Source organism: Abrus precatorius, unplaced genomic scaffold (genome assembly GCF_003935025.1).
Source record: "Abrus precatorius isolate BTA unplaced genomic scaffold, Abrus_2018 Scaffold8, whole genome shotgun sequence".
In the NCBI taxonomy this organism is placed as follows: Eukaryota; Viridiplantae; Streptophyta; class Magnoliopsida; order Fabales; family Fabaceae; genus Abrus; species Abrus precatorius.
This window is the reverse complement of record NW_020874428.1, coordinates 22,312,366-22,329,169: the sequence shown is the minus strand read 5'-3', so window position 1 is coordinate 22,329,169 and position 16,804 is coordinate 22,312,366. Positions and strand designations below refer to the sequence as shown.

At 33.9% G+C, this 16,804-nt stretch overlaps 1 protein-coding gene across 2 annotated transcripts; it reads right to left on the bottom strand.

Annotated features, from left to right (window-relative positions):
• Positions 1-9,901: 9,901 nt before the first annotated feature.
• Positions 9,902-15,594, bottom strand: LOC113846477 (sucrose synthase 6-like). 2 transcript variants are annotated; one of them, XM_027474810.1, is made up of 15 exons: positions 15,326-15,594; positions 14,827-14,981; positions 13,604-13,796; positions 13,387-13,505; positions 13,094-13,310; positions 12,805-12,900; positions 12,540-12,713; positions 12,327-12,443; positions 12,040-12,206; positions 11,717-11,941; positions 10,795-11,361; positions 10,505-10,643; positions 10,332-10,411; positions 10,056-10,079; positions 9,902-9,966 (listed from the first exon to the last, which is right to left on the bottom strand). In XM_027474810.1, the coding sequence occupies exons 1-15, from the start codon at positions 15,557-15,559 to the stop codon at positions 9,951-9,953; spliced, it is 2,523 nt and encodes an 840-aa protein (XP_027330611.1). In that variant the 5' UTR covers positions 15,560-15,594; the 3' UTR covers positions 9,902-9,950. The 2 variants fall into 2 exon arrangements, with proteins under 2 accessions (XP_027330611.1, XP_027330612.1); XM_027474811.1 differs by lacking the exon at positions 9,902-9,966 and having other exon boundaries at positions 10,046-10,086; positions 10,333-10,411.
• Between the last annotated feature and the right edge of the window lie 1,210 nt (positions 15,595-16,804).

The following is a 16,804-nucleotide window of genomic DNA, read 5'->3' as shown; positions in this document are numbered from 1 at the left end:
GCTAGACCTTCCACCCGACGCCCTTCACCACCACCTACCTCTCGTTCACCCCCACCCACCATCGGTTGGATCGACAGTGACCCGGATGACTTGCCGCCCTCTCCTGACTCCTCACCCTCAACCAGTGGATGATTCGCCTGACTCTGATGGAATGGAATCCGACCCTAGTGAGGATTCCCTTCCGTTAGAGTTTTATTTGTAGTTAATTATTTTGTTTGTGTCATGGATGAATACTGCTCATAGGTTTAGGGTTAGTTTTACTACTTTTGAAATACTAAACTTTGGGGTTTTGTTTTACCTTAGTTCTACCTTGGACATTTTGGCTGAATGGTTTATATACATTTTCTTTTATCTACGTGCTCCTCGTTCTATTTTTCAGAATTTTATTTCGAACAATATAAGATGCTAAGCGCTTACCTCTATTATTGTTATAAAATTATCCTTCAAATATCTAAAGTGATTAGCGAAAATGATTTGCATGTTGTTAAAATACTGGACTAATTAAAATATATGATTTTGTGATGGATGAGCTCGATGCAAGTGCGCTGTTGTGTTTATTATCTCTTTAAATTAACTTGAGTTGTTGTGATAAATTGAATTTTCGTTGGATTGGGAATACTGTAGGTTGAAGCAGTCAATGCTGAATAGTATGAGAAGGAATCATTTTGTGATTATCCAGGGATGTGCCTTTGAATGAACCATGAGTACTGAAAGATGAAATTTATTCCCCTGTGAAGGAATTGCAATTAGCTAGTAGGTTCACTATAATATTGGTTCGAATGAGTTCCTTTACGTGTTTATTTTGGGTGCACCGTCTCATAGAAGTCTTTAATTGTAATATAATAAGATGGGATTTTGGTAGAAATTAGGTATTACAAAATGCGCTACCCAATGCTTCATGTTCTGCTACTCAGTAGATGGCTGTGGGTGTCAAGCTGTTGGGCTGAATGCAGCCTTTTGGGTTACTCCAAAACCTGCAGCTCTTACATGACCAAGATGCTCTCTTACACCAAGAGCTTGACCCAATATGTTATTTCTGGCCGTTGATTCAGACTCAGCCTCCATACCCACCTGCGAAAGGGTTTCCTATAACAAACAAAACAACATTTGTATCAGTATAATTTTGCAATGTTCAAATGGAGAGACAAGTACCGAAAGTGTATATTAATAAGTTATTTCTACTTACAAATTCAGCAACCGTCTTTTGAACTCCTTCATCATCAATATCATCTTGTTTATTAAGCCTAGCAGCCTTCCATAAGACATGCCGAGGTACAGAGGTCACATTAGACCCAGAGGAAGCAATCTGCACAAAGACGAACATTAATTATAACTCTACTTAACCACCAATTAGATTCAGACAAAAACGTATTGATAACTTCATATCCTAAAATAGAGATAGTACTAAATCCTACTCCAACTTAGCATATCCCTTAGCTGACCACCTATATCTATACGATATTCATTTTGCCCTAGCAGCATTGACTCACTTTCTTTCTATAATTTGTTTTTGAAAAAGAAAAGAAAAACAAATCAGGAGAGATTACCAAGTCAAACACAGATAATAATTGTATATAATAATAAAAGTGTATTATTATTACCTTAAACTCTTCTGTGCAGCTTTAGTTTACAACCTCGTTCCAATGATAAGTGACAGTAATGAATCTCTGATACTTCTCAGGAGGTGGGGGGAGACAATTACCGTCTTTATCAAAGATATGCTTCCTCATCCGTGTATGAAATGCACGAAGATCCTATCCAGCTAATGCAAGTACAAAGTCTTTGTGCATTTCTTCCACTTCAAAGGTTTGCTACAATGAAAGCCAAATTTGCACATCATATAAATCCAACATATATGATATACATTACTACACTTAGAGAATGGTCAAATGTATGTTTACCTTTATATGCTTCCAAATATGGTCCTTCAGATTAGTAGGCACATTTGTCCAATCACATATACTAATTGGCACTGTACTTCTAGTTACAAATCCAATAAAATAGGAGAATTTAGATCTATTAGGGTCAATGGGTTGCCCTTTATGTAACACCTTAAATTTAATTTCAATTAAATAATAATTTCGCAAATTGGATAACCAAATTTTTCATAAAAGATTTCAAAATAAGTGAAGAGTTACAAATTAATATCAAATAACTGCTACAGAGCTAGCTTAATTACAACAATTTCAAAATAAAATCTAAGTTTTATAGCAGTCCACTCGTCCCTTTACTGAGTCCGGTGCTGATCGTCTTGATTACCTGAAAAATGAATGTAAGGGTGAGTACTCTACACTACCCAAAACACACATTTAACATAGAGTCTCACCTCCAGAACCTTCCCAATACATTCAATAAACACAATTACAGGCAGCAATTCACATTCATAAGTATAAAACACAAATCCATGCATACACATACCAGCTACACTCACTATAGTACTGTGATCACAGATTTATACCATGAATGGTCGCCGGTTACCCCCGCCTCACGGATACCACGTGGACAGTCACGGGTCGCTCAATAAAGATAGTAGTAAGAGGTCTAGTCAGGAAGAGAGTGTGTGGCCCGTGGTGCACCCGTTCCACAGTCGGTGTTACCACCACTCCTTCTTTCCCAAGGTATTTCTACCGTCCTCATCTCCCACATCTTCAGTGTATCGCTGAACCATTCACAGCACATTACAATGACGCTAACATGCCCATTCACACATATTTCATTCACGCATGCAATAGTCATGCTTATACACAGCATACAACCCACATGACACTCAAATACACGGCATTAGGCCCACATTTATTCACAATATCATTAATTCACTAATCAATGACATTCCATCACACACAATCATCCTCACGGGGTCCAATTATTCTATCACACATCACATTGCCTATCAATTTCCATCAAACACACAATTTCTATTTTCTATCTCAGACACATTGCATTAATCATCAAAACACACAAGAACTACAATACATTGAGATAGGGTAGAGTCCCCCCTTACCTTGGATTGAAGAACCACACTCGGATTTAACCACGGGCATGCTCCCTACACAGATTGCAGCCTAAAACACATAGAAGAACTCCATGAGAACCCAAGGAAATCCAGAAATAGAGAAAAGGGGATGAGAACCAAAACCCTAACCATTAAAACTTACCTCCAAGCGTTCCCTACACGGATTCAACCTTCAATCAAGCTCCCAAACAGCTTTGGAGGCAATTAATCGGTGAAATAGGACTTTGGGAACGAGAGGATCAAAAGAATTTTGAAGGAAGAGGGAGAAATAACTCTCCCCGAACCCTAACCCCCTTTAAATCATTTTCTGGTCGCGACCCCCTTTAATTTCGAGGAGACCTCGCTGCAGCGACACGCCCTCTCGCTACAACAAAAAAAACCAGATAAAACTGCACTCTGGTTTCTGTAGAATCTCGCTACAGCGAGATCCTCTCACTACAGTGAGACTGCACTTAGAATTGCACCCCAAACTGTTGCTACAGCGAGACGTCTCTCACTACATCGAGAAGGTGACAGTTCTAGTCTTTCCTCCCAAGGCCCTCTCGCTACAGCGAGAACAACCCAGTATTTCGCCCTATACTTAGACACTTAGTCCATTTCAACCCAACCAGTCATGCATACACACACACACACACACATATATATATATATACACATACACACATACATATTCACAACATATATCTAAAAATACACACATGAATATACATTTAGATTTATATAATTATCAATAATTAATATTACAAAAATTCGGGGCATTACACTTTACAATTCCATCCAACCTGCAAAATGTAATTAAAGTGATGACACTTATTGAAATTAATAATATAAACTTAAAAGACACATAAAGCGATTGTGAATTCAACAAATACCTGTAACTTTTGTCCTAACTTCTTTGATTTGCTAATTCCCTTCAATTTTGTTATTCCTTGAGTGTTCTTCCTCTTTAATTGTTGGGTCTTAGAAGGAGAATCTCCTTTAATGTTATCAGAAGATGTCATCTCTGCATAATGGATTCAACATGTTAGTATAAACCACTCAAAGAATAGTAAACTTGCAAAATAAATAGTTTTAAAGTGTATGTTTAAATCGAAATGTTATATAACATTTTTCTTTTCTTATGGCCTTTAATGGAATGAAATGATAGATTTAACCAAATACCCTCTTCATGATCATGTCTTGCATAAAGGTCTCCATCATCTATTATTATATCCCTCATTGACATTTGTTGTACACTTCTTAATGGTTTATCCTCCACATTAACTTCTTCATCCATTAGTTCACCATCGGTTAAAGAATTAAACTTATTAGACAACAATACAATACTCCATGACTTGTCAATAGGATCAGGGATATAGAACACTTGTTGTGCCTGTGATACAAGGATAAACGAGTCATTTTGATATCCCAACCTTTTAAAATTGACTCTTATAAATCCTAAATTGTCAATGTCAACCCCACTGTTGTTGTCAACCTACCTGCATCCAAACACTGCTACTTGAAACTTTGTGCAATCTAATTCCCATATGTGTTCAATTACCCCAAAGTATGACATGTTGACATATATGGGGTTTCTATCCTTTGCACTTGATATATGAAGTAATTCAGCAACAAGTGTGACTTCATTATTTTGCATAGTACTCTCCTCGTCATTCTCTTTTGTATAAAAGGTAAACTCGTTCACCGAGTAAGAAGTATATAAAAAAGCATCAACACAAGGACCTTTTGATAATCATCGAATCTTTTCTATAGCAGAATTGTTATTCTCAAAGACGTGCTCATAAACATACTCTTGTAGCTATGGAATGAATCTCTGGTTATGTTCTTTTGTAATCCAATTCTCACCTCTGTTTGGATTCGCACCCTTCAAAATTTCTTTGTGCATTAAAATAAAAGATTCAATTTCAGGGGTGTTTTGTAAGACATATAAGTGTGCTTGGTCTCGTTGTACTCTTGGAACCTCTATTTGTTGAGAACCACTGCTACCTTTTCCATCCATCTTTCCTGTGTGACGGCATTTTGGAAGATCAATTGATTCTATATTTGACATGTATTCATTGCAAAATTCAACAGCTTCTTCAACTAAATATCGTTCAGCAATGCACCCTCTAGTTGGCTTCTATTCTTTACATACCATTTTAAAATCTTCATATATCGTTCAACGGGATACATCCATCGCATATATGCTGGACCACACAATTTTGTCTCTTCAACCAAGTGAATGGTCAAATGAACCATGATATCAAAGAATGAAGGTAGGAAATACATTTCAAGCTCACATAAAGTTTCAGAGATATGGTTTTGTAATGCTGGTAATCTGGCAGGATCAATCACTTTGCTACATATTGCCTTGAAGAAAAAGCACAGCTTGGTTATTGCAACGTGAACCTTTTTTAGTAAAATAGACCGTATAGCAATAGAAATCAAATTCTCCATCAAGATGTGACAATCATGAGACTTCAACCCTTTTAACATGAGGTCCCTCAAAGAAACGAGACTTTTGATGTTTGATGAATACCCCTCAGGAACCTTAACTGAATAAAGAGCCTAACAAAATCCACGTTTCTCAATTCTAAAAATGGTGCATGTTGTTGGTGGTAAAAATGTGCATTTTTCCTTCTTCACTGGTGCCAAATCATATCTAATTCTCATCTTTACCAAGTCAAGCCTTGCATTCATACCATCTTTTTTTTTCCTTCAATTTTCAACAACATATTGACAAGACTTTCACATACATTTTTCTCAACATGCATAACATCAACAAAGTGTCTTACGTGTAACGATTTTCAATAGGGTAATTCAAAGAAAATTGACATCTTCTTCCAACCTCTAGTAGAAATGTCTTTGGCAAATGATTTCCCAAAAGTTGTTTTGATGTCTTTAACCTCTTCAAAAATTTGTTCTCCACTTTTTGAATATGGACATTGTCGTTCATCACAACTTCCATTAAAGGCTTTCTTCATTTTTCTGAAAGGATGATTTCGTGGCAACACCTATGATGCCCCATGAAGACATTCTTGTGACAGTGTTCAAGTCTGATATAATCTGTATTTTCAAAACATATTGGACATGCATATTGACCCTTTATGCTATAACCAGAAAGATTTTCATAAGCAGGAAAATCATTAATTGTACCATACAACATTGCCTTAAGGATGAAAGATTCATATCTAAACCCATCATATACTTCAATGCCGATTTCCCACAACCGCTTCAAATCTTCAATTAGAGGAGACAAGTAGACATCAATGTCATTTCTAGGTTATTTAGGACCAGAGATTAACAAAGAAAGCATCATATATTTCCCTTTTATGCAATACCATGGAGGCAAGTTATATATTAATAAGATCACAGGCCATGTACTATAAGTACTACTTTGCATGCCATGAGGGTTCATTCCATCAGTTGCCAAAGCAAAGCGTATATTCCTTGTTTATGCTGCAAAGTCTTCATATTCATCATTAAATTTTTTTCACTGTAGAGAATCTGCTGGATGCCTAAGCTTCCCATCTCTAATCCTGCCTTTAGCATGCCAAGTCATCTGCTTTGCACTTTTTGCACTGCAAAATAAGCACCTTAATCTGGGAATTACTAGGAAATACCACATGACCTTTGCAGGTGTAGTTTTTTTCTTTATGTAACGTGACTCATTATACTTTGGACATTGGCTTAGTGATGCATACTCTTTTCAAAACAAAATGCAATCATTAGGACAAGCATGTATCTTCTTATGAGTCAATCCAATGGAAGCAAGTACTTGTTTAGCATCATATGTTCTCGTAGGTAGCATCTTATTTAATAAAGTTAGTAATTCTGTGAAGCTTTATAAGTCCATCCATTCATTGCTTTGAGATTATAAAGCTTTAACACAGAACTTAATCTCGTGAACTTTCTGCATCCATTGTACAACGGTTTTTCCGCATCATCTTTTAGCCTCTCAAACATCTTTGGACAATCTCTAAGTTCTTCTTCAACAACATTTGGAATGTCTTCAACATTATCAAATTCATATGTTTTTCATGTCTCTGAGTAATAGAGACTTGATTCCATGTGATGTGATGTACTTTCACCTTGTATCTTACCGTGCTTTGTCCAACAGGTATATTTTTCATCAATCCCATTGCACATTAAATGTTCTTCTAATTCTTTTGCATTTACTTGCATCATATTCAAACAACACCAACAAGGGCATGGAATAAGGTTGACATCAGTTGCATGCTTAATCGCAAATCTAAGAAAATCCTTCACTCCATCTTCATATTCTTCACTCAAATGATCAGCAACCATCCAACTTTGGTCCATATTTGCTCTAACTATGGGTGACCCAAAGCAAATGTGATTGTCTTATTAAGTCTCACATAGTAGGGTCCTATCCCATTTGGAAACAAAGTTTTTCATACCTTAATTAACAATTGTTGCTTAAATGTGTTATTTTATATTTGACAAAATTTTGGCAACATTTCGCATTAGTCTCTTAGTACACAACTTTAATTGAGATGATTTACCTCAATCAAGCACGCACCAAGAGACAATGACAAATGCATTGTACCAAACTTTTGTTAAGAATTAAATATAACATTATAAAACAGCATTTGCTAACCACTGAATGAATAACTTTGTTCATAAACTGTCCAACTTGGACAATTTAAGATTGAAAATAATGATTTTTTCAATCATTATTTTGAACCTCAAACGGGAAACTAAAGTTTCACTCAATTTCAGATTTCAAAGCATAATTTCTAACAACATAACATCAACAATAATCATGCATTCAGAACATTTCATTAGCCATAACATTAAAAAAAGAAACAATCTTATTTCATCACTCAAACAAAGCATGGCATTTCACTTGCTATATTCCAAGTCTGGTATGCAATTTGAGGCCAGGTTTCATGAATTTATTCGAGGTCTAAAACTGCATTATAAAATTATGTAGGACCATTAAATACGATAATGTTTATTCACTAGACCACTAAAATTATGTAAGACCACTATACCACTAAACTGCATTATAAAATTATGTAAGGCCAGGTTTATTCACTAGACCAATTCTACTCCTATTCCAAAATCAAATTATCTCATTTTGTTGATGTTGATTTTGTTGTAAATATCAATTTTCTATCTCATTTTCTTCTTCTTTACTCTTTATTTTTTCTTTTTTGGGCCAGTTCTCGTCCTCTACTCCATTATGCATAACAAATATTCTCTAAAGTTCCACATGGCTTAAACTACACTTTTACTGACTAAAAAACAAATTTCAAGCCCACTATGTAAGGCATCAATATTCAAAAAACACAAAAAAAAAAAAAAAATAATCTCACTAACCTTGAAATTACGTTGGGTTGCAGTTATGTTGGAGAGAACCAAAATGATAAACGAAAACACAGAGAACCAGAAATGGCGGACGAGACGTTTTTGTAACTATTAACCTAAAAATAAAATGCCCTCTAGTCAACACAGAGAACCAAAATTCTAAACGAAAGCGATTAAGACATAAACGATGAAGAAAATACCTTCTCAGTGCCAATGTGCAGTCAACGGTGGTTGTTCTCCAATGCAAAAGCCTCAACAAACAAAGAAATTTGGAAATACAGAGTAAGCGCGAGGACAATGAAGACGGAATTTGGGGGTTAGGGTTGAGTTTGAAATTCAACTTTAGAGAGCGATTAATTGTTAACCACTCTCTAATATACCCCTTCTTAAAGCGGTTAATGCGCCAACCGCTCTGTAATCTTTATAAGCACGGTTCCACGTGTTAATCGCCCTCTGAAATATGGATCTTCTGAAAGCGGTTACTAAGTGGCCGCTCTCCAAGATAACTTAAGAAAGCGGTTAAATTTGAACCGCTCTGATAATTGTATTTTAGAGAGCGGTTCCTTTACAACAGCTCTCAAAATAGTACATTATAGAGCGGTTCATCCTGAACCGCTCTCAATGGTTTAAATTGGAGAGCGGTTGAGTGCTAACCGCTCTTTTTGTCTCTTACACAAAGCGGTTTTCACTAACCGCCTGCAAAAGTTCATTTTTGGCGTAGATATGTTTGGGGAAGAGTTATTAGAAGAAAAGAGAAAAGATGACATGTTTTTTAATTTTAAATTAAAAGAATTATATATTATTTATGATGACAAATATATTATTAATATATTAAATTTATGTTAACATATTAATTTATATTTTTAATTTTTTTAAAAATATTAATTTTAAATATATTAATTTAAAATATAAATTTTGTCCTTCTCTTTAAAATCTTCCTTCTTAAACAATCTTTAATATATTTGTTTCAGCTTATCTTTTATTTTTATTTTATTTTATTTTGATCATGTTAACTAAATCTAAAATAGAAATCTCTCTCTCTCTCTCTCTATATATATATATATATATATATAGTTAAGAAGCAAGTACACACAACTTAAATTTTAATGGACTAATTAACTTACATTTTTTAGGAATAATTTTGAAAAAAAATCATTAATTATATAACTGAGTTTGTCAACCTTTTTTTTATATTAATAAATTGATATCGAGTTAATTTTATGAATCTATTCAGGTCAACATGATCAAGTTAGACCTTTATACTATTGTATTGTTAGGATCACCAGTCCCTTCAAAAGCTAAAAGTAATGAATATATATATTCTTATGATACTTCTCAATTAATGGAAGATGCATTTACTCGTTATTTTTCACACCAAGAGCAATTAGTAATCCCCGTCCAGTACACATTTCACAAGTAGAAGTTACTGTGAACTAAATGTTGCTTGATCTTCATTTTAAATTTCCTCACACAACATTTTATTGATCATATAAAACACTTGTTATTTTGCAACAGTTGCATAGCTCCTTCATTTAATGAATAACAAAAAAATAAAAAGCAAATATAACAATATCCAGTAGGACAAGATGCATCCTAGTAGTTGACCTGCTTTGTGGTTGAGACATTAAGATCCAAATAACCTGAAAGGAAGTAAGTACTTTTTAAGTATACATTATACACAACTTAGGATCATGATCTAATTCAAGACTATATATATAATTAACCTAACCTTTGCAATCTGGACTGTGAACGTCTGGTACAACAAACCAAGAAGATAAGGAAAAATATGTTAGCATGGATCAAGTGGCAAACCATTTTCTTAAATGCACAAAAGTGCATGCTAACCTAGAAATATGAAAGTAGAAATTTGGCAAATTTAAAAGCATCTCATAGTTACCAATTAAATCCCTTAAGGGTAAAGACACTAATCCAACATTTTAATTATCTTCAATATTTTTTTTCCCATCACAAAGATGAAAAATTATTTATTGGTTGAGGGACATACTTCGAGCTATGTTGTCTGAAACTCGCTGGCTTGCTGACAGGTTGTTGAGGTTCATCACTTGGAAGAGGTACAGTCTTAACCTGAGACATTCACATATCAGAAGTGTTAACCATTTCAAAAACACATAATACAACAATTGGTTCATTTGTATAGTAAACCAAATATTAACATACCAAATTTTTTAATATAAGATTATAGAACATATGAATGTATCTCTGCTTTGCCTCTTTTTGCTCCGTATTCACTTGTCTCCAAAAGGTATAAATGTTCCCCATATTTACCAACTTATTTGCATAAATCTTCCAGGTATAGCTATAAGACAAATACATAAACAAGTTTGAAATTTAACTTCCAACTGACACATAATAAAAGGAAATTTTGTAATGAAACAAATGTGTAACATATATGTTGAGAAATAACAGTACTAGCTAGAACTAATGCAGTAATATGATATTTTGGTTACCATTCATTTATGCGCTGCAATCCAGCTGTAGAAATCACATTCCAATATGATGGATCCACTTTGCATTTTTCAAAGAAATCAGCAATTTTGGTGCTTGATTCATCTCCATTGAGGGGATCAATGTGGAAGCCAGAGACCCCATCAACAATAATTTCAGCTGGACCTCCTTGGTTGGTAGCAAAAGTGGGCAAGCCACAGTTCATTGCTTCAATAACAGTTAATCCAAATGCTTCATACAAAGCAGGTTGAACAAATGCTCCCCTTGTGTCAGCAATACAACGGTATAGTTCTCCATTGCGATATCTATTAGTTTGTGCAGCAATCCATCTGAATTGACCCTTAAGTTGGTACTTATCAACTAAGTCATGCATCTTTTTAATTTCTGACATTTCCTCCCTATCTTTCGATTTTGAAGGGTCAAAGAAGCCTCCTACTATGACAAGGTTCACCAAGTTTCTTAGTCTCTTGTTCTTTGCATACCATTCAACTAACCCGGTTAAGTTCTTCACAACATCAAGCCTTGCCATTGAGAAAATGATTGGCTTCCTCCTCTCTGCTAGATATCCACTGTTTTCATCAAAGTTTCAAAAGTGAAAATCATTCATTTAGAAAAATTTAGTATTTCATAACTAAGACTCGGTTTGGATAAACTTCTCAACAAGTACCTATTGGATGGAGACCAATAGTAAGTAGTAAAATGAATTAAACTCCTCTTATAAGATAAAATCAACTTATATTTATCTATTTAGAAACTTTGTCATTTAACTTCTCAAAAACTTGAAGAGTATAAGTTACTTTTAACTTGTGAGAGAAATTTTATTCATTTTTCATATTAATTTCTTTCTCTGACAAGTACGTACCTAAAATTTTATTCAAACTTGGCGAAAATGTTACTATGCAAGACTGCAACTAAGTTACTTACATATGCTCAATGTTATCCACTTTACTAAAGAGAAGGTCTTCAATGACAGGGTGAAATTGAGAGAGTCTTTTTTCTTTCTCTGTGTAGGGGAAATAAACGGACTGATCAGCACCTGGTGCAGCTATGTTGAACTTCGGGTCAAAGACATTTATCCCTGAAACAACTCTACATAGCCCTGGGAGTGTAAATGCAGCATGGCTTTCATATTGCCCAGGTCTATCTTTGCTGCCAAAGTGAACCTTCAAAATTCAGTTTTCATTTTTGGGTATTGTTTTAATCTCATATTCTCATGTTTATGTGTATATAAGGCTATTTGAACAAACCTTCCTGCAACTTCCTGATATGTGCTGGTTATGATGAAATCAGCTGCATTCATTGCCACTGTATCAGCCATGAATTGACATGAGAAATGATACTTGGGGTCCAAATCTTTCCACTTCACATCTGAGTCCTCATACTTAGTCTTCTCTAAAGCATGTGCTATAGTTCCCTGGTTTTCAATCACCTTATGGAATTAGTACATGTGGCAAAGAAACATCCATGCAAGTATGCAACCACATAAACTGTTGAAAGAAAAACTTAAATAGAGAAAGGGATAGTAACCACAGACCAGAGTTACTCCAAGTTTTTTAGCCATGAGTGATGCTACCAGATTTCCATCTGTGTAATTTCCAATAACAAGATCTGGTTTCCCTTCCATGAAGTCTAAAATCTTGGCTGTTGCATCCTAATAATATGAACCAAAGTGTTTGTCATAAGGAAAGTTCACAAGAGAGGAAAAAGTAGATACCTAGTAAAAAAATCTTGAAGCTAGTATACAAACCTGAGTAAACCTCTCAAGATAAGGGTAAATGTCAAAGCGAGAAACCCATTGACGTAGGATTCCTTTATCTGTATAAAAAGGCACGCGTAGAATGTGGGAGTGTTTGGTATCATTGATTGGTTCCAACTCCTGATGGCACTTGGTTCCCCTAGCATCAGGTATCAACCTTGTTACCTGTGAAGGTCAAGAATAGACTCACATAATTCCAGTAAGTTTAGATATATGTAGAAAGAGACCATTCATCATTCCTTTGCAAGAAACTCACCACAACAATTTGAGGTTTAAAATTTAGCCCTTGTTGCTTGATTCTAAGTAGCAACTCTGCTTCCAGAGCCTTGACTTGGTCCAATATGTAAACCACCTATTGTTTAGGCAAAGGATGTTACAAATGAAAGCCTTGTTGAGCCATAACTTAACAAACATTAGTTTTTTTAATAGAAATGTGTACTTAAAATGATATTAAAAAGCTAAATTGAACATACCATACAATGAAATTTCTTTGTAACATCCATCCTTTACATTAAATTAATTGTTCCAAATGGTGAGAATTTTACCTGGCCACCAGTGTCTGGCAAGCCAAGGACATCTGCTTGTCCAAAATAACCATGAACTGAGAAGATAACTACATTGAATATTATTGGAATCCTACTGAAAAATTTCTCCAAGTTTGTTGGGTCTGGTGCTTGAAGTACTTCAGATAGAGTTAGCATTGTTTCTTTCACTCTTCCTGCAGTATCTCCCCATCCTCTCTCAAACCCCCACTCCTTCAACCTATCAATGAAATTGGTATTGGGTTACAACTTACAACATATTCAACCTCTCTAATAGAAAAATATGAACTCTTTACCTTGGCTCAAAATTCTGATATGCAGTGTCTTTGGGAAGTGATGAGAGTAATACATCAGCCACTACCAATGCCATTTGAAGCTTTGCAGCAGACTTGAGGGTGTCATTTATCATTAGGCTCTGCCAGTGTACATGAAAAAATGAAATATAAATATTGAAATATGTAAATTGTGGGTAGCTATAATGTTTATGAATTAATTTCATGTGCTTCTCCTTACTTCGCCCTGATGGTTTAATGTTACCAAGTAGTCTACGATAGCCTGTGTTTTCTGCAATTTCCCAGTTAACTTTGAAGTTAAGAATTTAGAAACAAATTGGAGTCCATTTCCAATTGAAGATGAGAGAGTTAATTGAGGAATTTGAAAATCAAATGCTCCAAAGTCTGCTTCAAATGAGTTTTCATCGGTCGCCCTGCAATATAGAGCCAAGTTATGCATCAAAACTGAAGTCAAAGTGAATTTTTTTTTTTTTTTTTTTGTATTGTAGGAATAGAAAATGCAACAGATTTTCATATGGTATGGTACAAACTTCAAAGTTTGAACATTTTTATGATATATTTTTTTATCTCTCTTTTTTTACAACTCGTTTCTTACATCAGTTACATGGACATCTATTCGTTCGTAGGACCTAAATTAATAAAAATAATGAATCTCCATGAAATCCAAAAAAGGTGTAATAGAATCATTTTCAATTTGCATACTAACCAATGTATCGTTCTGCAGACACTTAACTTTAGACATCTTTTGTGCCAAATAACTCGACGCCAAATAAAATGCAATTGGATAATTATTAATTAAATGCAAAAAGAAAAATTACAAATTAAGTAGAATTGCTTGAACTTCGTAAAAGTTTAGACTGTTTGTTTTTTAAAAATACTAGCAACACATTTTGATACAATTTTTATTGAATAAAAAAGAACGTATTGCTAATATTGTTCTTTATTTTTCATTAAAATTTATACATTCTAAAATATAACTTGCATTTTAGCGAATCATACCTTTAATGACAATTTTTATGAAAATTCAGCTGATTTAGTTGGCTAATGGTTACTGCTATCATTTTCTTTCTTTCCTTTACACGGAGTGGTGGTATTCTATAGTTGGAAGAAATGTTATGTAGTTGGAAGAAAAATATATTAATATATCTTTTGTTATTATTTTAAAAAAAAATTATTATTGAACAAAATCTCGTGAAAAAATGAATTCAAATAGTTCTGGAAACCTAAATAAAATTTTTCTGCGGGTTAAAAGAGATATTTTAAGAAATTGCTAGTGCTCATTGTAAAAGAAGAATAATAGCTGAGTTCTTTTTTGGTCCATTAATGTAACAAAAGAAAATGTTACTTAGAAAGTTGATAACTCAGGAAAGTTGTTGATTAGAAAGTTACTTGGAAAAATCAAAGACAAGCTTAGTAAGGGGAAAATGAATAGAAATGACGTACCAATTTTCGTCATATACCCTTTCCTTGAATTTGAGGTAGTCAGTGGGAGTGATAGTCTCAACAGAGAGGTCCTCAGAACTCACTCTTACAAATTCCCAAACTCCTGGATTAGGCCTTATTGCAAAGGCAACATATGGTGGATCTACAACAGCTTCCTACAAGTTGCATGTGTGCACACCATTCAAATCTAAAGCCAGCATTTGTATCATGTATGCATGTATATAAGGTGAAGAATAACCCTTTTTATAAATTCTTTTCTGAAGTGTCTTTAATTATATTAATAATATAGATCAATAAAAACAATTAAGGTTAATTAGTTTTACTTTTATAAAAAAAAGTATCATAAAATATTAATTTTATTCCGTTAGATATAATTGATCTTAATCTCACAATTAATATTTATCCTTTTCATTTTTAATTATAAAATACTTTATAATTAAAAATACTAAAACTTTTTAAACAGTGACTTGTGAAAAAAGATGAGGAAGTATCAAAGAACCTGTGTAGAGCTCAATATGAATCCAAGAATGCCCTCCAAAACTTGGTTTCTTTCACTTTTGTCCTCTATTACTTGGTCCATTTCTTCCATCAAATGATGAAGTTTCATAATCCTTCTCCCCTTCTCAATGTACTTAGCAAAGCACCTCTTCATATGATACCGACTCTGCCTCAATGCTTCCGGCATATTATCCACTACAGAATTTGTGCGCTTTAAGGATGGTGCTGAAGCCATTTCAACAAAGACAAAGTAAAAGGTTAATTAAGCTTGTGAAATCTGATGGTCTTGATTGCCAGTCAAATGGGACATGCCACAATTTATATGCATAGATATCTATGCATAAGAGTTGGAGAAGGAATATTTGCTGAGGGAAGAAAAGGAAAAGAATTTTCATGTTTTGAGAAGAGATTTGATGTTTTAAAAAGTAAAGGATGGTGTGAATGTTATTTCTGTCACGGAATTATAAGTATCATTCTTTTCTTCTCTTTGTCTGGGGCTACCATGTGATCGATCATCAACACAAAAAGAATATCAAAAACTGTAATATTCACGCCATTTTCTTTCTTCTTGCTTTCCCAGCGAGTCCACATGCTATAAATGTCAAGAAACACTGTTTACTCAAGTGGATCAACTAAGCTATATTTATATCTATATATAAATTTCCAACTTTGAATTTCTTCAATTTTTAACTATTTTTAATTAAATTATTTTTAACCACTTTCTTCACAGGCGTCTATAATGTTGGACTCCTTTTAGTTCATCTCATAAGACATATGATTTATAATAATAATTTTAATTAAAAAATTTGACCAAAGGAAAGAACTAAATTATAATAGTTTGACATATGCTACCAATATTAATAATTGAAAATATAATAAATATGTTTTTTGGAAAATTTTGTCAACATCGAAATTCGATTCATGATGGTATATTATTAAAGTACTTGGTATTTATAAATTTGAAAAGATATTTTATATGCTCTTTAAATTGATAATTGTAATCTTTTTAATATTTTAAAAATTAAAAATATATTATATTTTAAAATAAATTATTAACCTTAATATTTAATATAAATTTAATGGTAATAATTGTTAGTATAAAATGTCAGTTAATTTACAGGCCCCGTAAAAAATTACCTACTTAGATCACCCAATTACTACCTGATTTAGGATTCAACTGATTGGGCCTATCAATGCAAAATGAACTGCAACAAAGGGCCATTAAGTTTGTTGTATCTCTAGTATGGGCCTTTAACTGTATGCCAGAATCTTTGGGCTCAGTCTTTGGTGGGCCCAATTATGACCAAAAATATATTCTCCGCCTCCTCCTGTATCTACAACTAGAACAAGTTTCTCCCAAACTCAAATTAGGGTTTCTTCCTCTATATATAAACAGCTTCACCTTCTCCACAATCGTAACAACCTTGTGTTCTCTCCTAACCTCAACTTAGGGTTTCGTCCTCTTTTCTATTGTTATCGC